This window comes from Aedes aegypti, chromosome 2 (assembly GCF_002204515.2).
Source record: "Aedes aegypti strain LVP_AGWG chromosome 2, AaegL5.0 Primary Assembly, whole genome shotgun sequence".
In the NCBI taxonomy this organism is placed as follows: Eukaryota; Metazoa; Arthropoda; class Insecta; order Diptera; family Culicidae; genus Aedes; species Aedes aegypti.
Genome location: NC_035108.1, coordinates 135,525,679 through 135,552,973, shown reverse-complemented (window position 1 = coordinate 135,552,973; position 27,295 = coordinate 135,525,679). Strand labels below are relative to the sequence as shown.

The 27,295-nt window shown below is 39.3% G+C and overlaps 1 protein-coding gene across 10 annotated transcripts in view; it reads right to left on the bottom strand.

Annotated features, from left to right (window-relative positions):
• LOC5577718 (high affinity cAMP-specific and IBMX-insensitive 3',5'-cyclic phosphodiesterase 8) overlaps nucleotides 1-27,295 on the bottom strand; it is a 730,891-nt gene that overhangs the window by 79,824 nt on the left and 623,772 nt on the right. For all 10 annotated transcript variants that reach the window (XM_021842486.1, XM_021842487.1, XM_021842485.1 and 7 more), the window contains one exon: nucleotides 19,011-19,099. In XM_021842486.1, the coding sequence (XP_021698178.1) occupies nucleotides 19,011-19,099 (89 nt within the window). The remainder of the gene's footprint in view (nucleotides 1-19,010; nucleotides 19,100-27,295) is intronic.

Sequence of the window (27,295 nt, the reverse complement as noted above, 5' to 3'; positions counted from 1 at the left end):
GGTTGGCTTCAACTCATGAGACAATTTCTTTCCGAGTTCAAGAGTTTATCTTTCGATATCTAGGAGGTAAACGATTCCGAATCAGTGGAGTAGCAGATCACTTAACTTCTAAAATAAGCTTTTTGTTACAAAGAATCTAAATGTCTCATGCGATGAAACCTGTTCACAGTTTCAAAAAACGACTTTGAACCTTATAAGTAGAAGCAATAATTTGATACGCTAGAGTACCGATGCATGGTCAAAATCAGTATCATTCAACCAGCTTAGTGGCCGAACCTGATTAAGGGGCGCGCTTTTGAGAGTTTAATATGACAAACTGTTTTCTCCAAAAGGTATAAATAGCGGTATCTTTTTCTAAAGAGGCTCTATGCAAAATGGTAAAGAATGATATTTGTATAAAAAACGACTTCTTCATTATTTCTTGATAGTAATGGAGTAGAACGACATGCACTAAACAAAGGACACGGGTATACCACAAAAGATCAAAGAAAACTAGTCGCAGTGGTTCATCCCGAACAAAAAAAAAAAAAAATTTGGAAAATTTTTGAAATGTGAATATTTAGAAGTAGGCATGCTTCTGCAAATTTATTCACTTAGATGAAATGCAAACTTTGTGCGCTTTTGCATAGAATTTGATGATCTATTCACATATCTAATTTGAAGTTATTTTCAAAACGCAGTTGAAATTTCAGGTCAATTGGTTTGCTAGAAGCAGAGGTCTCCAAATTTGACCGTTTTGTATGAAAATCAGCCTTTGCGAGTTTTATTCTTGCCACTTTACTTTTTTTCCAATCGGAAACAAACTGGAAACTTGTAGTAGGTAAACAGAATCAAAAGGAGCTTTGGAGAAAAACGTCTTTGTAGATATTCAGCAATTTTTCTTTCCATACAAATTATATAAAAGTCAAAAAAGAATTGTAATATTTTCCCCATTGGACGGAAAAATCACCTAAAAACACTATTGGAAAGCTTAAAAATAGTTGAGTTTTTCAATGTATATAGCTCACAACCCACTTCGCATTTGAGCTCCTCATATCTTTGGGCCGACCATCTCGTTCAAAAACTCAAATTCAATACGTTGGCTTGTGGAATCCCAAAACGTGGTGAATTTTGTATAAAAGAGCCCCCTCTATGAGATCTGACCCGGGCCCCCCGAAGCCCAAATCCGGCACTGGTTACCTACCCCGCTTTACGGTACACTGGAAAAAATCTTAACCCTCTAATACCCAAATATTTATCTTCGATCTAAATATCATTTTTAGTTATCTAAAATCGTTCAAAATATGTTTTGGGCAATGATTTATTTTTATTCGCAAATCTATGAATTTTTGTTATTGATTTTTATAATTTTTATTTTTGAACCTCCCTATCCTTTTTATTTTTTTCTTGAGGCCTCTTCTAGTTATTGATTTTTGACAATAATAAAAATTCAAGTTTATACGGTACTTTCAAAAATATTAAATTTTAAATATTTTTCTGGGAATATTTTTATTGTCCGTGTAAATAACGGAAAAACAGGTTTGAAATTATTTTAATACCACCTAGCGGTTCTTCTGTGATAGGTTGATAGTAGAAAAATATAAAACGTACGATTTTCATATTACATGTTAAATGAACCCCATGCATTTGTAGGTTATATAAGATTACCAGTTTTCAAACAATTTTCAAAAATACAAAAATGTTTCATAAATCATAAAAAACTTCTCTTATATGCGTGCTATGAATCAAGGTTTAAGGTGAAGATGAATCGAAGCCAAACCTCAAATTTTCAAGAGCACGGATCTGGAGAACTGAACACCCGTTTGAGCTGAAAACTTAATCGATTGGTCACTCTCTGGTGGTGAACAGTCGATTAAGTTTTCAGCTCAAACGGGTGTTCGGTTCTCCAGATCCGTGCTCTTGTAAAATTTGAGGTTTGGCTTCGATTCATCTTCACCTTAAACCAAAAATAAAATCATTTTGATTTCAGAGCTACGAAAAAATACACAAAATTCCAAAGTGTAACGGGGTTGGGTATTAGAGGGTTAAGATACAAATGAGAATCGGCAACATCATATCCATAATAAAGAAGTAAGTATGTAGTACTTTAAACGACAATTCAGATAATCATTTACTTACTAGAAAAAAAGCTGTGATAATCGAAGAAGAACAAGTTAATATTTGACAGTCAAAGTCTATCATCCGGGAAGAAAACTACTCTTGTGTAAAGATTCATATAGGGGAACTTACGTATTCTCGGCAGTCTAAGCCGATGTCGTGCTTCTTTTCTAATTCTCACGGACATCAGCACTTAAATTACGTGTTTGGCAAGCCGTTCAAGACGTTAGGCAATGATTTGTCGTTTCGATTGTTTTGTTCACACATATGGCCCTCTGTTAAAACAAATTTTCAACTTCTATTCATTTCTCTCGTCGTGTAACCTTTGCTATTTGGAGACCGTGTTTGCCTCTGCATCTCCACAAAGGTTACTGGGAGGGATGTTTGTTAATGGGGAGGATCGTTGGGTCACAGGATTCACTTTGATAAGCGATTGGACCATGATTAACAATTATTGGTGAGATATAAACATGCTTATATTTAAATATTATATTTTCATTTGATATGAACAATATCTATGTGGAGAAAAATTATGCCGACACTTGAGGTGACGAACCTTTCAAAGTTTGTTGAATAAAGTGAACCTTTCGCAAGTCTACACTTGTAGTTTCGAACCATTCAGAGTTTTTTTTTTTTTGATTACAAAAATAAAGGTAAAAAGAAAAAGGTGTTTTGAAAAAAAAAAAAATTAAACATAAATAATTCATGAATCAGAGTTTATGTCGACACTCACAGTGACGAACCTTTCACAGTTTGTTGAAAATTCATATTTACGTCTCACCGTTGTAACGATTAAAGGTGCAGTCATACATATTTTATAGATTAGAAATAGTAGCATGAAACGAGCACACCAATTGATCCGTCATCCTTGAGCAGCAACAATCCACTTTCAGCTTCACTCGTTTGCTCGGCTACATAAAAGCACTCATAGAAAATAGGCGCGCGACCCGAGAGGGAAAACAACTGACGACTGCTCGGGCTTTCTTGACGCACTGCCCAGGAGCAAGCATCAACGTCGAAAGATCAAAAAGAACTCATTATTTTGCTAGAACCAAGTCTTGACTATAAAGAAGACACATTGCCTCATATTATTATGAAGAAATTATTCAAATTTGTCATAACCTTCACCAATACGGAGCATAAATTTGCCAAAATCTTTAATCGCGTTTTTCTCGGTTTCATATTTTGGAACATGGGACAATTATGCGTATAATGGCAGTCTAGTAGTTTTTCAATTTTGTATCCAGTGAGTATGAAACTTCTGTTTTGCTGATATCTCAGGATTCTGACTACCTACAAAGATGATGTTTTAGACAGTAGGTTCACCTAGTAGTTTTGATATCTCATTTTTTTTTTTTTTTAAATCTTTATTTGAGTGTATTTTAACGCACGAGGGCTAGTTCTACACTTTTTGATATCTCAGTTTCCTGACAATTTGGAATAATTTTGTTGAAATTTTGCCACCAGCAGGTGAATTCCGGCGCACATTTTCTTCGAAGAGAAGAAATTTTCTTCCATAATCCACCAGCAAGAAAATTTGCTTTTCTTCGAAGAAAATACGCGCCGGAATTCGCCTACAGATCACGCTTGTAAGCGCTCAAGACGCGAACATTGAGTCGATTAGTTAAAGCGATGCTGAAATTATTAAAACATTGTAGTGGGACTGATATGCAATTACTTTTTATTATGGGACTATTTTACTTGCTGTTCTTTCCTATTTTTCCGAACAGAATATATTATCTCATTAGTGCAGCTGAAAGAGTATTAGAAGGTATGTTGAGCACTAAGCTAAAATCAAATTTTGACGAAAATGTAGATGGAACTGACTTGCAATTCACGGCAGTATATACTGTTGCTAAGAATTTGATAAGCATATTCGGATTCAAGGTGTCCAAATCCAATATGCAAATTAATTTTCAAAACTCAAAATAATAATTTTGATAAGTGATAAATTTCACCCCGAAATTGGATCCCGTTTTTTTTAAATTATGGATGCACTAAAATTACAAATGTGCAAACATGATCAATGAGGTTTATCGACGTACCGTACACCCCCGTTAATTTGAACGGTACCTCATGCAAACCATCGGGGTTCATTTTTAATTTGAACATCTAGTCACCCTAGAAACGTGTTTCTGGTTATCTCTTTCGCTGTTTTGTTTTGATTCTGCGTTCCGTCCCACAGCATTCCTTTTCACTTTACTGCGTTCCACGAGGTAAATGACGTTTGAACCATTTTTAATCTAAACGATGTGCAAATTAACGGGGTACAAATTAAAAAGTGTTCAGATTAAATGTGGTCAAACCAACGGGGGTACCGGTACTTGTTTTCTTGCATTCAGTTGTTTGGAACTCGCAACGTTATGGAACATAGAGCTAAAAAATGTGAAAAATGATTAATTTTTCCCGAAATTACGGTAAAGAAACATCTTTTGAATATCTCCGAATCAAAATCTAATATTTTATTAAATTAAAAACAAATTTCTCATTATCATTCCAATACTTTTTGGAGAAGTTTTAATTCAATATTCAAAAAATCGACCCTTTTTGAAAAGTTGGAAAACTATCCATGCAAAATGTTTTATTAAAAAAGGTATCCATTTTTAACATAAATCTGAAGGCTTGTGGCCAACTCCTGATTTTGCGCGAAATGCCTCCATTTCGCTTAGCAAAGCCCGCGAATTCTAAGCGAGTTTAATAATTTTCTTTTCATTAGAAACTTTGAAAATTTGTAATGGATTTTCAATCTACGATGAAATTGATAAAAAATAGCAACCTTTCAAATGAAACATTGAATGAAATGTTTAGGAGCTTCCTGCGGAGCACAACAATGGACCACTCCGCACTATCAGTGACCATCGATATGGACGAATATAATGAAAACAATTGAATGACGCTAAAAGATACGTCGGAGAATTGCTGATAAGAGTGCCTAGTAAGATCCAGAATATACGTTCGGTGTAGTATAATCGCGATCCGTTAGCTTGGGAACTTGTCTACCCTTCATTGGAGAGCTGGAGATTAGATAATTTCACATTTCCACTGCAAGGGTTGCAATTGTTATTGGATTGGTTGAATATGATTTTTATTTACGCTCCTTATTTATTCCTCTTCATCATCATCGATAGTCTTCTGATAGGATGCGAGCGGAAACGATGAAAGTCGAATTGACTGTCATCAACTCGTTTATTACTCAATGGTAAACAATCACGATTATAGTTCGAAATTGACACATATTGGAGGCAAAGACGGAAGTTTTCTGAAAATATGAGCGTATGGGAAAATCCACCGCCTGACTTGCGATAAAGCTTATTACTACACCACGAGGAGATAAGATTAAAATATATGTACTACAGGTAAATGAAATTCAACGGCGTACATCAAATCGGGGAGAAATATAACACTGACTGGATAGGAAAGACTGGGGAGACTAGATTCTTTTTTTTGGTGAAGCTGTTATTCAGCAGGGAAATGATGAATTGACGAATTTCTGTACTGGATTTCAAGTACCCTGCAAAACATGCACGGTCATAAATTACGAAATGTTCCAAAAAAAGTGAGGATCAATTGACCCCTTTTGATCACATGTTATAATGTGAGAGTAAGTGAGTTCGGAAAAATATAATAAAGTTTTGTTCCTATACAAATGATGCCTCAAATTGAAAGGTCCTTTCCAAAAATTCGTGATAGGCGAAGATATTATAGTAAATTCATCTTTTATAATTTGGAGAGACTTGATCCTCCTTGTGTAAGATCTGGCAGGAGATTAAGTCAACCCACTCTCCCCTACAGATTTGTTTATTACCAGCTAGGTTAGATAAAAATAGAAATCCCGATGCAAAACCAAAGTAACGTCACTGAACCACGTTAAGCTCTGCACACGTGCTGTCCGATGGCGGGTCGTCGGGAATTCCGGAGGGATGGTGAGAACACATGCCGAACTGCACGTCATTATTCCAAGCCAGACGAGCGGACACAATACTAATTGCATGGATGGCTTAAATGTGAATCTACCTGATATAGACTCGAGCGAAGGGCACTCAGAACACAGGCTTAATGGTGGCCAATTAGTGCGGAATGCTATCTTATCGAAATCCCATCCACAACAAACTGTTCAATGGTCACACGACGTATTCACTATAAATACTGACGTTGTTTGAAACGAAAGCCTTACTGGGTCGAAGTTAGAATGGCGAACTTAACCTTCCATTATGGAGGTTCCATCTTCATTAGAATCATTTTTACCCAATGGACACGATACGGAACCTACAACTTCGTTGAGTAAGCGGATAGAGACATTAATTTTCTGGCTTTTCAAAACTTTTGATAAAGGACATATTTGAATACGAAGTTGGTAGAATTATGGCTATCACTTCTACTGTATAAGACGAAAGTCATGTGTTCGACACCAGGTCCGTCCCTTTCCTCATAAAACTGCTCCTATCTTCCACACGTCACACTTAATCTATTAGTCCATAGCTACGCTTGAACCAGAAACGGACAAGAAACAATTTTCCGAGCTTCGATTACATCATCATTAGAGCGCGCCTTTCCGCCTGATACATAGGCACATTGCTAACCACAAAGCCTGCGTCTTATTCCCATTACCCATACACTCTCGCACACAGCTCCTTAAGACGTAGTCTACAGCGATGAGGGGTATTAGAAGGTGCGGTTGAAGCAAAGACAAATTAAAGACCTCCATGTCCCTTGCAGTTGCCCAAAATTTTATGGCTCATAAGGTAATCTAGAATGCCGTGAAAAGTGTACTGTGATCTGTCAAACTTGGGTACCTTTTGCACTACCGAGGGACCAAATGCAGTACTAGAAGTAGTACCCAATCTGAGCCCAAGTGGGACGGACCTGGTTGAAGCGTCAAGTTAGTATTTGTGATAAGTTCAGTTTTGAATTGTGCGACACTAACTTCGGCGAGCCGAAGCTTGAGCTTGAGCTTGATTGGCCGCCCGTGGTTGCTACTCCAGTATCGCCAGATCAGCTGCACTTATACAAAGACCCAACCAGATGACTGCTTGGGATTTACAGGCACCCTCAGTGTATAAATGTTGGAGATCTTCTATTTTTAGGCAACAATGGTGCCTGCCACGTCAGAATGCAGACCAATGAGGGGAAGGGGAAGGAATTGATGATGTATTCAACTGGCTCCCACGGTCGACCGTATATACCACTGCGTCAACGCCAGTTCATGCGGGGAGGGTGAAAGCGTGGGGTAATTTTAATGGCAGAGAGGCTTGCTGGTTTGGCTAGCAGGTTGCCTATGTATCAGGCGTAAAAGAAGGCATGCTATAATGATGAACGAATGGAAGCGTAGGGAAACGGTTTATTTCGGTCCGTCTCGGGTTCTAGAAAATGCTATGAACTGTGATAAATACATCAACTATGATATATTAAAAGTGGTAAATAGAAGCAAGTGAAAGATACAACTACAAAGTACGAGGAAAGGGACGGGCCTGGGATTGAACCCATGACCTTCTGCTTATGAAGTAGAAGCGGTAGCCATTAGACCGGCGAGCCGAAGGTGCACAAAGTTGTCGAAGTTCACGTCATGTGTGATAAGCTGCAAACCAATTTTTTAGCTGCCTTGTGGTACGATCAGCTGATCGTTTTGTTTCCATCATTTTCATGACTAATACAATCAAACAAATAGTAAGAATCGGACCTTTTCTATAGGACATTGAGTCTATAGTCTACGATCTACAGATAACGAGCCAAAATGCAACATAAATTTCCCTTTGATATTTGTATGACTAGGTTGAACTTAATGTAAAGCATTGGTCTACTGATCATTTATGAAATCAAAGGATGCGTAACCATGTTTTGAGTTGTGCTTTTCAAACCACCATGCTCCAAAAAATGAGTGTTATTGTTTATTTCCCATTCCTATTTTCGATTTTCAGAAATAATAAACAAATCTCTGTAGGAAATCAGTGAGAATTTATTTAATGTGAAGATTAATAGAAATTGTAGAGGATTATTTAAAGAATCCCTGGAGTGAGTCCAACTTTTTTTGTCTTAAACACGTTAAGAGATCCAAAGTGCAATACCTTAAGGAACTTTCAGGAGTAATTCTAGATGTGTTACAAAAAATATCTCAAATTATTCCTGGAAATCCCGAAATTAAATTCTGGACATTTCTCTGAAATAACAATCAAGAGAAACTAGTGAAATTCTCTGGAGGAATTACTAGTGGAATAACAGAAGGCATTCTTGGCAGAATCTCTAAAGAGATTTCTAGAGTAATCAACTTTATGTTTAGCATCAGTCTAACCCTAGTAAAAATTGGTTTTAGAGTTTGAGCTTGAGCTTGATTGGCCGTCAGTGGTTGCTACTCTCTAGTATCGCCAGATCAGCTGCGCTTACACAAGGAACCATTCAGATAAATTATTGGGACTATCCGACGCTCTCAGTGTACATATAAGTGCTGGTGGTCGTCTGTTAACAATTGTCCTACCATGTTAGAATGCAGAACAATGATGGCAAGAAGGAGGATTTGATGTAGCATTTTTAAAACTAGCCCACAGTAGACCAGACATACCCCTGCATCTGCGTTGGCGTGACCGTGTGGCGAAACTATGCCAAGAAAATTGGTGCCAAGGAATCAGCGGCGTCCTGCATACTGGTGGAGCGACAGACTCATCATCCTCCGTGCAGCCTGCTTAAGAGCCAGAAGACGCGTGCAGAAAGCTAGGTCTGGAGCCAGCATGGAAGAGCGTAAAGTGACCTACCGGCTGACCAGAGCTGCGTTCAAACGGGAGATAGCGACGAGTAGAAACGAACTGCTACAAGGAGTAGAAACAATACTGCCGGGAAGCTGAGACAAATCCCTGGGGCAACGCTTATCGTTAGTTACCAGTTACCCCAGCTGATATGTGACGCATGATCCTACCACGTGGCCGCCGAGACCGTACGCTGAAGTAGATGGTGAAAATTCCGGTATCCAAGTGTCTAACGCCGAGCTGATAACGGTTGCGAAAGGATTGAAGCTGAGCAAAGCTCCCAGTCCAGAAGGTGTCCCTAACGTAACGCTAAGGGCAGCAGTCTGGGCGTTCTCAGACATATTAAGGACAGCGTTGCAAAAGTGTCTAGCGGAAAGCTGCTTCCCAGACAGATAGAAGGTGCAGAAGCTGGTGTTGCTGCCAAAACCGGGAAAACCACCAGGAGATCCTGCTTCATACAGACCAATATGGTTGCTGGATACTCTTGGCAAACTTCTGGAGAAGGCCATCCACGGCAGGCTGGAAAGCGAGAACGGATTGTCGAAAAGGCAGTTCGTTTTTCGTAAAAAGTCTTCGACGGTGGATGCTATTCGGACAGTCATCGCGTGCGCGAAGAAGAACAGGAGAGGCAATTGATTCTGCGCAGTGGTAACAATAGATAATAAGAACGCGTTCAACAGTGCCAGTTGCGAGGCTTTTGCCGCAGACCTACACACAATACGGGGCCCAGATAGCCGTAGCGGTAAACGCGCAGCTATTCAGCATGACCATGCTGAGGGTCGTGGGTTCGAATCCCACTGGTCGAGGATCTTTTCGTAAAGGAAATTTTCTCGATTCCCAGGGCATAGAAGTATCTTCGTACCTGTCACACGATATACACATGCAAAAATGGACAATCGGCAAAGAAAGCTCTCAGTTAATAACTGTGGAAGTGCTCATAAGAACACTAATCTGAGAAGCAGAACGCCAGAAAGAAGAAGAAGAAGAATATCTGTGAAAAGTTCTGCAAATCTACTTTCAGACCCGGGTATGTTATTGCAATTTTAGGGAAAACTTTCCGTTTTACGGTTCAAAAAAAAGCTACCGGAGCTGTCACATCACTGATTTCCACTGGTAAATCATCAGTAGGCTTCAATGATACCTTGGATACCATCTTGATGATTGTTGTTTGTTGTTATTTTCCATAACATTTTCTCTTTCAAGCATACTATGATTGAATTGTTTGCTTCAATGATAGAACGATTTCGAAGCCTGCGGTAGAACTTTGACAGCTGCGGTAGAACTCTGCGGCTACCGCAAACCAGAAATTTTTTTTTTATAACCGGAATATATTCGACTGCCCTCGGTTCAGAGAGCTCCGGGCCGCGATCGTAGTAGGCTAGATCCTCCATCGGGAGCTAGATCGAGTAGAGCGGGCGTAGCGTAGTATCGGTAATAAGTCGTCGGGGCGCCTGCAAACCGGAAGTCATTCTCCAACCAGAATTGCAGGAACGACCTGGCACTTGGCCGACCAATTTCGAGTCGGAGTAGGCTGAGTCCATCGCCGGGGTCTAGCTGAGTAATTCGTGAAACAGCACCGGCAAATATTCGTCGGGCGCCTGTGAACCGTAAGCTTCCTTCCACCGGACTCGCACGACTGATCTCGTCATCTGCCCGAATAGCATCGGTTCGGGAGATCTTCCGTCGTCAGAGAAATCTTCTTCGGAGTAGGATAGATCCACCACCGGGGACTACTCTGAGTTGTACGTAGTGTATAACTGGCTTGAGTCGTCGGAGCGCCAGTTAATTGGAAGCCATCCTCCAACCGGAATCGATGGACCGACTTTGGCACTCCACCGGCCAGTATCGAAGCATAAAGAAGTGCGTAGCCGGAGTAGGCTAGCTCCACCGTCGGGGACTAGGCCGAGAAGCATCGGAAGTAGCCAGTGAACCAGACATCCTCCAACCGGAATCACGGGACCGACCTCGGCATTCAACTGGTCAACCTGGAGAACTCGAACGGCAGCAGCGAAGAAGGAGTCGTCGTAGAGCAACGAAGTGCACATGAGCGTCCAGTGGAAGTTTAACAGGGCTCCGACGCGAGAACAGTCCAAGAACAGTAAGTGTCGTCCCATGGAGAGCTGACCAAAGCCCCGGCGAGATCTTAAACCGCCATTTGGGCAAAATGAGTAGTCGCAGAGACACCGTAAAAATGTCGTAATGAGCAGCGTTTTTGACGACATTAACCCTTCTACCGGCAGCTTTATTTTTTACCGCTAAACAAATATTCAAACCGCGATAACTTTTTTGTTTCTCGATATTTTTGCACCATTTTTTCACAAGACCTCAAAAAACTCTTCTAGTTTGATAATCCGTGTCAATATCAATCATTGGTGATCTAGTTTTAAAAATATTCCGATGTTCCTTGGGGGACCGACATTCTTCATATAAAATGTCTTTGGCTGCCATTTTGTTTTTGGTCAATTAATCAAAAAAATAAAATTTGTACCATAAGGAGCTACTTTGAAAAAAAAAATATACAAATTGGTTCAGTATTCTTGGAGAAATATGAGAATTACGATATGAGGTTTTTTAGAGTTTTCAAGATCTTTATTGGCCAGTGTGGTACCAGACACACAAAGGCTTATTACTTAGAGACGGCTGCACGAAATTACTTCATTTTTCACAACATACTCGCATTAATGTGTCATTCCGAGGAGTGAATACTTGAATACGCTAAAAAAATCTTTGGGACTATCTTCGGTTCCAGATGATCAATGATCAATATTGACACATATTCTAAAACTAGAAGAGTTTTTGAGAGCTTGTGAAAAAATGGTGCAAAACTATAGAGAAACAAAAAAGTTATTGCGATTTGAATATTTTTTTAGCGGTATATAATGAAGCTGCCGGTAGAGGGGTTAAGTTCCAACAGCGAACTAGCAGAATAGCTAGAGGCTGAGACTGACGAAGTGCATGAGTACAGCCCTCCCCCGATAAAGTTGCGTGATGTAGTTCCGGGGGAGATCGAGGCACAGGAGCAGTAGGACAAGTTTTTAGTGGTTTAGCACGCCTAACGTGAGTCCCATACCGCGCCAACAAACAACAGGGTAAGCTTTTTTGTACCCTACTATAAATGGAACAAAAAAAAAACCTGCATCTATGCCAGTTCATGAGACAAAGTGTAGGGGTAAGATGATTTTATTGCAGGGAGACTTGCTTTTGGTTAGCAAACTGCCTGTGTAAGGAAAGGCTTGCTATAATGGTGGAAGAATGGAAGCATTGGGAAATTGTTTATTATCTGTGGAATTATGTGGAGATATCTCTGGCACAATAACCGCAGCCATCTCTAGTTGTGTTTCAGGAGTAACTACTCGAGAAATCCTTGTGAGTATGCCAGAAGATACCCTAGGAAAAAAATATCGGAAGAATTTCTTGAAGAATGTCTGGAACAATACCAGGTCAAAATCCTGAAAGAACTTCAAAAGGAATTTCTGAAGAAATCTCGGGGGGAAATTCGGAACGACTATATAAGGGATAACTGGAAAAACTCCTGGTTCGAATCTCTTAGAGAAATCCGAGAGAGATAGATTGAGGAATTCCTGGAATATTTTTGAAAGTATCTCAAGAAGAAATTAGGAAGGTATCGATGAATGACAGGAGGAATGACTGGGATTAAACTTTGTGTGAATTCATGGAGAATGACATAAAAAACTTCATGTACAAACATCAGATTGAACAGTTGGCTTGAAAATCTTTGGAGACAGAAAATCCTGAATGAATAGTTGAACGACTTCACAGAAGAATTCCTAAAGGAGTTCCTTGCCGAATCATTCGATGATTTTCTAGAGGTTTTTGAAGAATTCTTAGAGAAAGCCGTCACAGGATTTCAGGAGGAATCTCTGACAGAGACATTGCTGGAAACATTTAAGGAAGCATTCCATGAGGATTAGAATTTAAACTCAAGGTATTTGTGAAGGAACACTTGGATGAATCCTTTAACGAAGAGACGAGAGAAATCCGTGGAGAAATCAATGGAGGTTATACTGAAGGACCTTTGTAAATAAAGCTTGAAAAAAAAACTAGAAGAAATCTTGCTTTAGGTGAATCTCTAGAGGATTTCCTGTAGAAATCTTAGGATAAAAACCGGATGTAGCTCTGGAGGAATTTTTGGAGAATTATCTGGAAGACTACCTGAGGAATAATAGAGAGAAAAACTAAAGGAATCCTTTGAGAAACTTTTTAAGGTATTTCTTTTTAAACGAATTTCTTGCAGAATCTCAAGTGGAATCCGAGGACGAATTTTTGGAGGAATTCTGCGAAAATCCTTGGAAGGATTCCTGAAGCAATCTCTGCCATCTCTGGGGGAATTGTAAGGAGATGTGGAATTCTTACAAGGGAAGGTCACGATAGTGTTTTACGGGGTTTTCAACCGGACTATTTTTGTTAGATTCTACATATCGAAATATGAAAAACCCCATAGCCTTTCGGGTGATGAACCAGTGGTGTAACCAGGAGGGGCTCTAAAAGGGGCAATTTTGTAAGCATATAATATAATTGAGCTTATTGAAAATATGAAAAAAAAAATTTTTTTTAGTGTTAATTGTGATGGTAGAGAACTGAATTGACATCAATGTATATTTAAGATATATTTTTCTATCCCATAGGCGCAATCGGGATGGGATTCTTCTTGGTATACTATTCTAATAAAACCAAATTTGTTTTGGTGTCCATATTCCATGCTAGTTACGCCTATGGCATAAAAATACATTATAAACATACATTAATGTCAAGTCTGTCCATTACTATTATAATAAATACAGAGAAAATCCATGGGATGCAATCCATGGAGTGGTGAGTGAAACAGCGCGAGAAGTGATAGGTACTGCTCGAAGTCGCCCCAGAAGCGGATGGTTCGATGAGGAGTGCCCGTGGGATGAGAAGAACGTGGTCAGACGTCGGATGTAGTGTCTGGTACCAGGCTGAATAGAGAGCGGTATAGGGAAGCAAGATCGGCCGAAAAGCGAATCCATCGCAGGAAGAAAAAAGAGTTTGATAAGAACGTGATAGCCGAGGTGCAAAACTGTATGGAACAGAACGATATGCGTCGATTCTATAAAACTGTCCATGGCGTGCGGAGAAAGTCAGCGCCGTCTCCCGTCATGTGCAACGACCGTGAAGGTAATTTGCTGACAGATTAAACGATGGTGGCTGCCAGGTGGAAAGAGCACTTCTAAACGTTACTGAATGGAGGGAACGACAGAGCATCGGAGAACAGAATGAACATCGACAATGACGGTCAAGCTGGGGAGCCTCCATCTCTAGATGAGGTTAAGAAGGCGATTATAGAGCTGAGGAACAACAAGGCTGCTGGGAAGGTTGAGCTCCCGGCCGAACTTCTCAAGCACGGTAGTGAGCAGCTGCATAGAATAATTCACCATATACTTCTAAGGATATGGGAGGAAGAAAAACTGCCTGCTAGCTGGATGGATGGCCTCATTCGCCCTCTCTTCAAAAAAGGGCGTAGATTGGAGAGCGCAAATTACCGAGGAATAACGCTTCTAAATTCGGCGTACAAAATAATGTCACGTATTCTGTTCAACAGATTGAGACCGCTTGAAGAGTTGAAAAGAAACGATTTGTGGGAAATAATGATGGAACATGGTTTTCCAACGAAACTGATTAGACTGATTCGTGCAACGTTGGAAGGATCGAAATCAAGTATACGGGTTGCGGATGAGATTTCAACATCCTTCGTAACCTTAGACGGATTGAAGCAGGGCGATGCACGTTCAAACCTATTGTTCAACATAGCGCTAGAAGGAACAATAAGGAGAGCTTGCGTGCATAGGAATGGCACTATTATCACACGTTTGTATATGCTCCTTGGTTTTGCGGACGATATCGACATGCTCGGGATTGATCGCCGAGCCGTGGAAGAGGCATACGTGCCTTTTAAAAGTGAGACAACGCGAATTGAAACTTGAAACTTGAAACTTTATTTATTTATTTATTGATTCATAAATCTGTAGAGTAAGGGCTGCCCTTTTTAAATTACTACATAAGTTGAGTCCATCAGAATTCATCAACTACTTAATTATAGAAAAACTTAAACATTACACTAACAAAAATTCTAAATCCTCCTATTAAACCACGCAATACAGTCTCGCCGGAAAATATCCACGGAATTAACAATCTTTAATTCATTTGGTAGCTGATTCCAGTAAGCGATTCTTCTTACAAATATGGTGTTACCGTAATGAGATGTGTTATAATTAGGAATAAGAAAGTTACGAGTTCTTGCACTTTGAAAGCGATTCAACTTTTCAAACAAATATGCTGGAGAAGATCTACTAACTAATTTATTTAAAAGCAAACAGGAACGAAGCTTAGCAAACTCGTAGAAAGGACAACCTAATAGCTGTGCCTGTAGATGGCTAACTCTAGAGTAACCATTCAGATTGAATACATAGCGTACACAGCAATTGAGAGCTACTCTCAAACGATCCAAGGACCTCGCCGAAGCATTTAACAGAAGTTCCGCCCCATACATAAAATGAGGCAAAATAGGGCTATTGAACAACTGCATTTTTGTTTCAAATTTAAGCATGCTCGAAGATAACACTGCGGAACACGTTTTTGTCTCCAGCACCAAAATACCGCTATTCACTTAATTAAGGGTTGCTGAGTCCATTGCCGTTTTCAGAAATATCATAGCACGTCTAGTTTTTGAGATATTGACTGTTGAAAATGCAAAAATTGACTATTTCAGCCAACTTGCATGCAAGTTTGCCAGCTTGTAAGGTAATATATTGGCTTAATTTGCCACAGAATTCAAACTTTATGTGTATAACAATACTTATCATCAAAGTTTGTATTACTTTCGATACGGAAAAGTTATTTTTTGATGGTTTAGAGAATTGTTGTATTTTGCCATATAGAAGAAACGAAGAAATTTGTATGGAGACTGCAAGCATGTTAAAAAAATCGGTTTAATCGAAATTTAATCGCGCAATTTCAATCAAATTATGTCTGAAATGAAAGTTCAAGTTCTATTTTGCATGTTTGGTGGATTAGATTCCAAAAAAGTTTGATAAATTGTACTTTAAATTTCATGTAAACATAAATAAAACCAGTGTTTCATACAACTTTGGCGACCTGTAGCTAAAAATTGTGACGTGCTGGAACTTTTCTGAGTATGGCACCAGATTCAGCAACCCCAAATCTACTAGAGACACATAATTCGATCCTTGAGACACGCAAAAATGTCATTTTTGTTACGCTGTGTAACCTAAGCTGGCAAAGGCCCATGTAGATTTTCTTACATTGGAAATTTACATGAGAATCCCATTCAAGATTCTGTTGTACGACAAAACCAAGTAGATTGGCTTCCGTCACATAATCAATGACATCTTCTCCCAAATAGATGTTAGGTAAGACATGCTCCGATCTAGATCTTGAAATAAGCATAATTTTGTTTTTTTCTGCATTTATAGGAAGAAAATTTGCCTGTGACCAAGTAATCAGACGTTTTAGATCCAAATTTATTAGTTCAGACATCGAGGCAACAGAAAGTTCTGCAGAACTTAAATATATCTGAACGTCATCGGCAAACATGAGGACGTTGCAATATTGTAACACGGATGGGAGATCGTTAATAAATATTGAAAAAAGAAGAGGTCCTAATATTGACGCTTGAGGCACTCCGGAAAGAATAAGAATTGGTTGTGAAGCTGTATTATTAATATTTACAATTTGAGTTCGACCAGATAAATAAGATCGCACTAAATTTGATGCATCTCGTGAGAAGTAAAACTGAGTGGTTAGCTTATTGACAAGTTTAACATGCGAGACGCGATCAAATGCTTTTGAAAGGCGTATTGCAGCTGCGAGTCGGCCTTTTTACGGACTTCGTAACCCCGCAGTTTACAGACGAAAACCAAACTTCGTAAGTCCCGCAGCTTACAGACGAAGACCAAACTCGCGTTGTACAAGACTCTAATTCTTCCGGTAGCTCTGTACGGCCATGAATCTTGGACGTTGAAAGAGGTCAACCGGAGAGCTTTTGGGGTCTTTAGCGTTAGCGTAGTTACGGTATACTTCGTAGATTGGATACTAGCAACATTCATGTTTCTTTTTAATAAACTCATTCTGACTACTTTCAGGAACAAGGAAGGGGAGTATACCTTGTTCAAATCATAAACAAGAATACTTAAAGCATGAATATCACTATTCCCGGCCACGCCAATCTTTACCGTAACTTGAGATTGGGGAAGGAAATGTTGATGTAGCACTTACTTAATGAGAGGCCACCGACTCAGCGACACCCTCATAAGTGCTACGGAGTTGGAGGTTGGGGAAGGTATATTGTCAGAATTCGCCTAGAAAGCTGGCGATAGACCATAAACATTTGTTGTTTAAGTGTTCTCAATTTAATCTTTTGAATGCCAATCAAAAGAGAAAACAATAGTTTATTTATAGTATAAATAGTCTTTCGCAAAATGCTTGTCGATTGTGCAGTAATATTTTTGCTCAATAGCCAGTAAAAGCAAAACCGATCCCTCCAGAGTCATCGGATTGTATAAAATAACGATACGCGTAAAAAAAATCTCCGGCGACAAAAACAAGCGCGAAACCGTTAGCAAAATCTATCGGACGACGCAAAACCGAACTTTCCTGCTTAGGCTTCACGAAGCACTACCCAGCAAGACGCTCCAAAACAGAAAAAAAAATCTCCAGCGACGCAACCGGAGAGCTTTTGGGGCCTTTGAACGTAAAGTGCTGCGAACAATACTTGGGGTAAAGTGGACAATGGCATCTGGCGGCGTCGCATGAATCACGAGTTATACCAAATCTATAATGAAATGGATATTGTTAAGCGTATAAAACACGGCAGGTTGCGGTGGGCTGGGCATGTAGCTCGCATGTCGGAGGAACGTCAAGCTAAACTAATATTCAGCAGAGAACCAGGGAGAGGCCGTCGTCTCCGTGGAAGTCCGCGCACCAGATGGCTTTTTGCAGTTGAGGAGGATTTAGCGTCGCTTAACGTTCAGGGCGACTGGAAGCGATTGGCCCAGGACCAGGTCCAATGGAGAAGGCTTCTTCATTCGGCGTAGATTCAACGCAATAGCAAGTATTTGTTGCCCATCAAGTATCAAGTAAGTACAGAGAAAAATTTTTTTGGCGAATTTTCGATTGACTCAATAATATTATATTCGTACAAAATCGACTCTTTCAGAGCCCTTCCTTGCTACACCACTGGTCCATCATACGAAACTCCTTGGGGTTTTCCATAGTTCGATATGTAGAATCTAACAAAAATAGTCCGGTTGAAAACCCCATCGTTGGTAATTTTATGGCAGAGAGTCTTGCTTTTAGTTAGCAGACTTCCTATGTGTCAGGCGTAAGAAAAGACGTGCTATTTTGGTCGAAGAATTTAGGGAAATCGTAGGGAAACGGGTTTTGACCATCTCTTGTTCTAGCGATTGCTATGAACGAATTGACTGCGACAGATTCAGAGTGCAGGATAGAAGCAAGTGAAAGATACAACTACAAAGTGCAAGAAACGGGCATTAGATTGAACTTATGACCTTCTGCTTATGAAGTAGAAACGGTAGCCATTAGACCACCAATGCCGTCAAAATTTATTCATGCAGATGTTTTTGAGGAAAAAAACAAGAATTTCATCGAAATCGATACTTCATTATCCCTCAATAGCAATTAAGTGGGATTTGGACCCTCAACCCTTGGTCTTACTGAAAAGCTGCGCGTTTACCCTAGCTTCACTTTATCTCATCCCACAAAATTCTTTGGAAATATGCAAATAATATTTTCATATGGATTTTCCCATGTTTCAATGATAAGCTGTTCTTATTTCATTTGGCAAAACATCCATTCGGCCTAACGTCATCTCCAGAAAAAAATTAAATGTTTTGTTGGTGCTAATACTCAAAACAGCTACATATTTTTAAACTTCGCACCTAAATTAATTTTGATCTTCAATGGTTGTACCATCGAAATTTTTGTGTAAATTGAAATTTCAACGTAATTGATTTAAACAATCTATAAACGTTGAAGGTTAAAATAAACTTGAAAGCCCTTCAACAGTAGAATTTCCACGAATTTAAAAAAAGTACTTATTCGCAAGTCCACTAGAAATCATATTAAGTACAATTCGATTAATTCCCCTCGCACACTTACGGGATATGAGTCGAGTGGTTCTTCCTCCGGTGTTAAAGCTAGTGACGATTGTCGATGACCATATCTCCCCGAGCTGCTCGATGTTCCACCTGTGGAGACAAGAGAAAGAAAAACGGATATAGATTTCAGCGCAACACATCGGACCCGAACATTATCCAGCAGAGAGATCTTTCCAGATGGAAAATATGTGGCGGGAAGCAAATTGCTCTCCTTATGCATCGGAACCGCACGCACCAAGCTTTGCCCGGTGATGTTGCCTCATCGATCGGATTTTCGGTGCTTCCTTTCGGTTTAGAGATGATGAATTGTAATTTTTCACGACTCATCACAACATGTTTATATAATGGCACCGCACAATTTGGGGCTCAATTCACGACGGCGTGTTACGTGTCCGTCGATCATGGCGAAGATGACCAGCGAGCTATGTTGCGTACTTCCCTGGTGGTGAGGAAGAAACACAGCAGCATCCATCAGAGGAAGATCCATACATGGGATCGTTCAAATATTACATATCGCAACAGGGGGAATGAGGGGGTCTTATATGGTGTTACGGTCCATACAAAAATTTAAAATTTTCCATACGAAAGCTGTTACGTGGGGGAGGGTGGGGGTCTTAAATTTTCATATTTTGCGTTACGTAATATTTGAATGAACCTCATGATGTTCCGATTAATTGGGGTCTTCTTTTTCGTCACATTACGCCACTGATGGGTCGAAACCTCTCCCTCAGGGGTTTCATTCTTATGTTGTAAGGAGTTTGCAAGAAATGCTGTTTGCGATCGGCAAACTGGAGAACATTTCCAATTTTTGGACATTCACCCTTCAGTATAGTGCACTTGTCCACAGGGCTAGGAAAGATCTGCTTCCGATCCATTAATGATTAAACAATTGGCACAGTTTGAAGGGGCATCAAAAGCGAGAAGCAAACCTTAAAAAAATGATGAGTGTGGTATCGAGTAGGTAGACCACTTGTTGAAGTACCGAACCAATTATGTTTTTAAAGCTAGCGGCTAATTTATTATGTAGTTGGATTGTTGGCAAGTACTAATGCAGCGAATAGTTAAAGTCACTATAGATGAGTCTATTGGCATCAATGATATTATTTATTGACTCATACGATAGAAAGGTATTACGTGATATTGAAAGTTGAGTTAACGTAGCACAAATAAGGCAAAAACGTTATTGAACGGGTGGAAAATAAAAACCTAAAATGCTTATGTTTTATGAAAATTATAGTCTATTCTGATTAGAATGATTGCTTTTACCTAAGCAAAATCAATATATGTGTTTTTTATCAACACATTAAAAATTTAAAATACTAACAGGTGAATATTGATAGTTATCCAGCAGAATAAATGCACATTACTACCTGAATCATGTAATGATTCCGATAAGAATCCTTTAGGTAATTCGAAAAAATTTCAAGGATGTTACAATAAAACCTTATAGAGTTTTCATCCAATTGTTAAGGCCGCACGGGACGTCATCATAATCACCCTATCCATTTGAAAAAGCAAATCCCAAGAACCACTCCATATATCGACGTGAAAAATGTATCACTATGATTCTATATATGTAGTGCACAACCCAATAAATTTTCAGCTCCATCGGTTCACTAAAACTCGAGATTTGCTCCCACAAAGTTTTGATGATAATTGTTAGAGTGAGACAAAAGGGTTCCGGGTCATTTGGCCGAACGCCGTTTGGCCGAATGCCATTTGGCCGAACGCCATTTGGCCGAAAGGGTCATTTGGCCGAATGCCATTTGGCCGAATTTGAAAAAATAGTGAAGTACAATTACCATGCATTTTGTAATTAATTCAAAGCTGAATATCAAAGAACAGTTTAGAGGAACATCCTAGATGTAAGTAATTTTTTACTTCTTTACTAGCGGAAATAGCTGCCAGCATAGGTTTTCGCATTGCATTTGTAGTCATTCAGCTTTAAACAGTTACTGTAACGGTTTACGACTTATCTGTCCTTCTGTAGCATCAGTTTGCTTCAATCATTCTGATAGTACTTAGTAAATTATTTAATTTTTAGCAACCACAAGTTTGGTGTCTTCTTCACAACTGTGAAACAGTGAGCTTATTTGATGTAAGTATTTTCCGACTCGTCCGGTTTACTGATATATGCAATAAACGGTGCAGAATTAAGTTAACCCTTTGTAATATTAATATTGGTGGAGAATGATATCACATCATCCCTTGTGTTGAAAATTATATGTTTTCAATAAAACTCTTTACTTACACTTGATTCCAATAACTATGAAAAATATTCAAACATGAAAGAACAGCATATGATCAAAAGAAGGAAAAATCTCTATTCTTATAAATTTTAAGCAAGTGTAATGCAAATAATTGTTGTATCGGTATAACTACAAAGAACTGCCGATGATTTAAAGAAGGTTAAAATCTCTTTGAAAATATAAGCTTAATTATTTCCAATAATAATGAAACCAGTACAAATCGAAAGAAACGCCTATGTTTGAAAACAAATCGTCACATGTCCTCCTTTCCACGTACCTGACGATGCTCTCGGCTGCGTTGTTGATGGCTGCCTTCATGTTGCTCCAGCAGTCCTCAAGAGGGGCTTCATCAAGCTCGCCCTCTTCCAGCAACGCTACCTCGAGACGCTGCGCGTATGCGGCAGCGACGTTCGGTTGGGCCAGTCGCGCTAGGTTATACCGAGGCGGGCGTCGATACCGTACATTGTTAATGACGGATAGTTTTTTTCGCAGTTTCACCATCAACAGGTAGTGGTCGGAGTCAATGTTAGCGCCACGATAGGTTCTGACGTCGGTAATATCGGAGAAGTGCCGTCCATCGATCCAAACGTGGTCGATTTGTGATTCCGTCTGCAGTGGTGATCTCCAGGTGTATCGATACGGGAGGCTGTGCTGGAAGTAGGTGCTGCGAATGGCCATGTTCTTGGAGGCGGCAAAATCTATTAGTCGTAGGCCGTTCTCGTTCGTCAGCCGGTGGGCGCTGAACTTTCCAATCGTCGGTCTGAACTCCTCCTTCTGGCCAACCTGAGCGTTTAAGTCTCCTATGATGATCTTGACGTCGTGGCTTGGGCAGCGGTCGTACTCGCGTTCGAGCTGCGCGTAAAATGCGTCCTTGTCATCATCAGTGCTTCCGGAATGAGGGCTATGCACGTTTATGATGCTGAAGTTGAAGAACCGGCCTTTGAGCCTCAACTTGCACATTCGTTCGTTGATCGGCCACCACCCGATCACGCGCCTCTGCATATCACCCATCACTATAAAAGCTCTTCCCAGCTCACGTGTGTTGCCGCAGCTCTAGTAGATGGTATGATTACCTCTAAATGTTCGCACCATCGAACCTGTCCAGCACACCTCCTACGATGTCGAAACCGCGGATCTTCAGTACATCGGGGAGTATGTATACAGATGACTTATTTACATAATATTTACAAAGTGATGTGTGTTGTCAAATTCGAGATTTATTAATGCACTGGAGTTTGAAGTTTGAGCTGCTAGGAGTTTTCTGGTCATTTTGTACCAAGACATACCTGAATAGGAACTTCAAGTCAAGTTTTTGGATAATTTTCTTTAGGAGCTATTAAAAAAACCTTGGAAAAGAATGCCCTTTTATTTTTCTTCGCTTGAATTGCTATAGGATTCTTTTTGAATTAGTTTGAGGATTAAATCCTCAAAGCAACCGGGAGAAAATGCCTGCAAAAAAAATGATAGGGAATCTATAAGAAGAATTTTAACAAACTAAGGTTTCTTGGTAGCTTCCAGAGGGAATCCCAGAATACAACTCTGGAGAAATTTGTTATGAAACATCGAAAAATTATTCTATGCATATTTCTGGAAGGATTTCTTGAGAAATTATAAGAATTTATTTAAATAAAAATACATGGTCAGTCCCTGCTTAGGGCATGCTTGTAGGAAATCTCAGTGGAAAACGTGATCGAATATGTCGAACTCTCTTTATTATTCAAAATTCAAAGATATTAAAAACAGAACCTGGGATGGGTCACAAGGAACAATTTTCAATAGGAAAGTCAGTTGATAATGTTGATAAGCAATCGGTGGAAGTAGGAATGTGTTTAATGTATGAATTGTACTTTCAGGAAATATATTCTTTTGGTTTATTATATGCATTGGTTTTTTTCCATTGGCGAGTCAAATATATAAAACTTCTGGTGATATTGTTGAACACAAAATATCCGAAATAATTGCAGCTGGAGTCATTTTTGGAGGAATTTCAGAGAAAAAATGATAAATTTCTAGTCTCAGGAAGTCCCAGGTCCCAGGAAGCATTTCATAAAGAATCTCTCAAATGGATTTGAGTAGAATGTATGGAATGATGATTGACAGAATCCTACTAAAATTAACAAGAGCAACATCTTCATAAATAAGGTGAAGGACAACTTGGGCAACTCTAAGATTAACTTTAGCAACAAGTATTTTTAGGCCATGTTGTCTGAATGGGGCAAGCTATTTTACATTTGAATTCAGCTACTTGTAAGAGCAAAAAAATAGCATTACAATAATAAAACCTATTTTAACCTAAATATATAACGCATTTATCGCAGCAATAGAAGATTGTAATGATTTTTGTCTACAATTATCAATAATTTTATTCGACACTTGTTTCAATGCTTCAACATTAATTATTTTATGTAATTCATTAGTACTTTACCAAAGAGACCATAGCTGGCCTGAAAGTTTGTTTGAAGATCAAAAGCTTGTTCTTAAGACAAAGTTTCGATTTTCTGTTAATAAGTGGATAGAGACAGTTTATATAGGGGACGGACCTGGTGTAGTGGTTAGAACACACGCCTCTCACACCGAGGACCTGGAATCGAATCCCATCCCCGAGATAGTCACTAAAAAGTTCAGTGACGACTTCCTTCGGAAGGGAAGTAAAGCTGTTGGTCCCAAGATGAACTAGCCCAGGGCTAAAAATGTCGTTTATAAAGATAGAAAAAAAACCTTTTATATAGCATAAGCATGAGCATTAGACTGATGCAAATTTTGAAATTTTTGCTCCCCTATGCTTAAACGGTGTCAATTATGATAAAAATCATTCTCCCAAAATTTGAAGTGATTTGGTTGTGCATAGGCCATTTGAAGTTTATATGGAAATTACTATGGAAAAGGCAAAGCAGTCCTCTAACTGCTCGTACTAATAATTTATGGAAAAGTGAACAAACTCAACTCATGTGAAATCTTCCCAGCTACAACTTTACAGAGGACCACATTTTGATGGGACGTAAGGATAATTTGTTATTCTTGATAACAAAGTCTAAATCATGCTGAGATGATCATTCAATTACTTTCAGAGCAACACTGCTGTTTTACTGTAGAACATAGTAGCCTGGATTACTTTGATCTATTCTACCCGCCAGGAGCACCACTGCACAGTGGTCCAGATAGCAAGTTTACGCGGACATGAACTTTTCGACGTCATTTTGTGGTTTTAGAGTATAGGTTGCTCTCCAGAAGTGTCTCGAAATTAGTTGTACTACAATTCGTACGAAAGAGATTTTTTTCTGCACTAATCGCAATAGTGTCTTATACGCAAACTTTTTCATGTTAATAGATAGCAAGTTGGTATATTCAGCAAAGTTGTAGCATATTTTAATACAAAAAACTTTGTAGAACAAACTTTTTCTCTATCTCTTATACTTTCTGAGATAATTGACTTTTTATATAAAACAAATGAAGAAAATCATTTTTTCACTCATAAGTCATGTACTTACAAACTTTAGCAGCCTACTATGTTCTACAAAGTTTTTGGTACTATTATATTCTACAATTTTGGTTAATATACCACAGATGTATTGCTTCTGGTTGTTTTATTGTAGGAGATATTAATTTAAAATCATGCCGTATTACAGGCCAAATAACTCGCATAACAATTTTGACATGGTTACTATGACTGATGTCAATACGACTTTAACTACTGTAATAATTACTGCTATACATAAATCAAAGACTCAAGATAAATAAATTGAATGCCTCTCAACTCTTGCAACATATTACCATTTATGACTTTTAATACGGCATGATTTTATATTGAAATCTTTTTTGGGACGTTACGCCAGGAAGAAGAAGAAGAAGACAATAAGAAAACGAGAAGAAATACAACTGTGGTATATTTACCAAAGTTGTAGAATATAATAGTACCAAACACTTTGTAGAACTTAGTAGACTGCTAAGATTTGTAAATCAATGACTTATGAGTGAAGAAATGATTTTCTTCATTTTTTTCATATAAAAAGTCAATTATCTCAGAAAGTATAATAGATAGAGAAAAAGTTTGTTCTACAAAGTTTTTTGTATTAAAATATGCTACAACTTTGCTAAATATACACTGTTGTGCACTGTTGCCTGCCGAGCAGTTTGTTAAGCATGCAAGATGCAAACCAAGTTTTTGATTAAGAATAGCAATTTATCTCTAAGTCCTATCAAAATGTGGTCTTCAGCAAAGTTGTAGCTGAAAGGATTTCACATGAGCAGAGGTTGTTCACTTTTCCATAACATATTTTGTCGAAGAGATAGAGGCCTGAACACAAAAAGTTGGCGTTTTCCATAGTAATCTCCATGTAAACTTCAAATGGCTTGTGCACAGTCAAATTTCTTCCGAATCATTTCAAACTTTGGGAGGATGCTATTTACCATAATATAAATCGTTTAAGCATAGGGGAGCCAACATTTCAAAATTTGCATCACTCTAATGAGCATGAACATGATTGACCGCCCGCAGGATCAGTAGCATCTTCAATGTGTAAGTATTCTCTAGTAATTCTGTGGCGTCGTTGGTTAACGCACCCAGTCTACCGTATTGGGAGTCATGGGATCGAAGCCCACCAGAACGATTCTACTATTTTTCACAATTTTACATCTCAATTTGTCCCAATTGACTTTTGTGTCTACGAACTTCAGGTTTTTTAAACGTCGGCTGGTTTGAACCGTAATAGATGTGACAACCCTAGTTGCGTACAAAGCAAAGCTATGCAGAAGGTGTCTGGGTTCGAATCCCGGTAAGTGCAGGATCTTTTCGTAATCGAAATTTCCTTGACTTCCCTAGGCATAGAGTATCGTCTTACCTGCTATACGATATACGACTGCGAAAATGGCAACTTTGGCAAAGAAAGCTTTCAGTTAATAACTGTGAAAGCGCTCATAAGAACACTAAGCTGAGAAGCAGGTTCTGTCCCAGTGAGGACGTAATGCCAAGAAGAGGAAGAATTATATCATCTTTAAATTGAAAAAATCAGATTACCTCAAGTTGGTGCCATCTAAAACTTGAAATCATTTGATAACTATAAACTACCGTAACCGCCTGTGTATTAGCTAATTAACGCCTTGCAGCGCGAGCCACTTGTAGAAAGGTCGATTAAAGCCACCGAAATCCGAGAGGCTGATCTATGATGACCACCAACAATCCAATTTGCTGCATTTTGGTCCGAGGCCTAATTTGCTCCGGAAATAGACCCCTAGCTGGCAGCTAGCGTTTAACAACACTGCGATGGATGCTGCTGAAAGAAATGTTACATAGCATGTTATACATGTTTTTCGTCGCCACGGGATCGGATAAGCTGAGCTGACTTCTTCTTGGCATTACATCCCCACTGGAACAGAGTATTAGCCTCATAGCCAGTATTCTAAGAACACTTCCACAGTTGTCAACTTGGAGCTTTCTTGCCACTGTTGCCATTCCAACATTCGTATATCGTGTGGCAGGTACGACGATACACTATGCCCAGGGAAGTCGAGACAATTTCCATTAAGAAAATATGCTGAACCGACTGGGAATCGAACACAAACATCTTCTGCATGACTTTGCTCGAACACTTTACCACTTAAGCTAAAGGAGGCATCTGATGAGCCGACTTCTGGGAAGTAATTTTCGGGTTGGACGCGCGTTGGCTTTCGGCGTGCGTTACATTGTTCACAGGTGAACAATTGGCAATGGCGGACAAAGGGAGCATTCGGTGCTCTTTAGTGGGCGGAATTCCGTTCATGCCACGCTTCTCGGGAATGGAGGATACTGTGAGGTCTGCCCGGGCCATGAATGCCATCCATCCCAGCAGCGAATCAGCGGTAGTTGCCTATCTCGATCTAAGTTTCGACGCAGATATTGGATGCTGTGGTCAACATGGTAGTCCGCGTTGCTGACGCGTGACCATGAGAGTAGCCAGGTTTTCCATCAGAGGGGCGACAAACCTCCATAACAACATTTTTGTATGAAACTTAGCACTTTGAAGGATTTTTTTTCTATATTAATTAACGAGCTGTTTAGCCC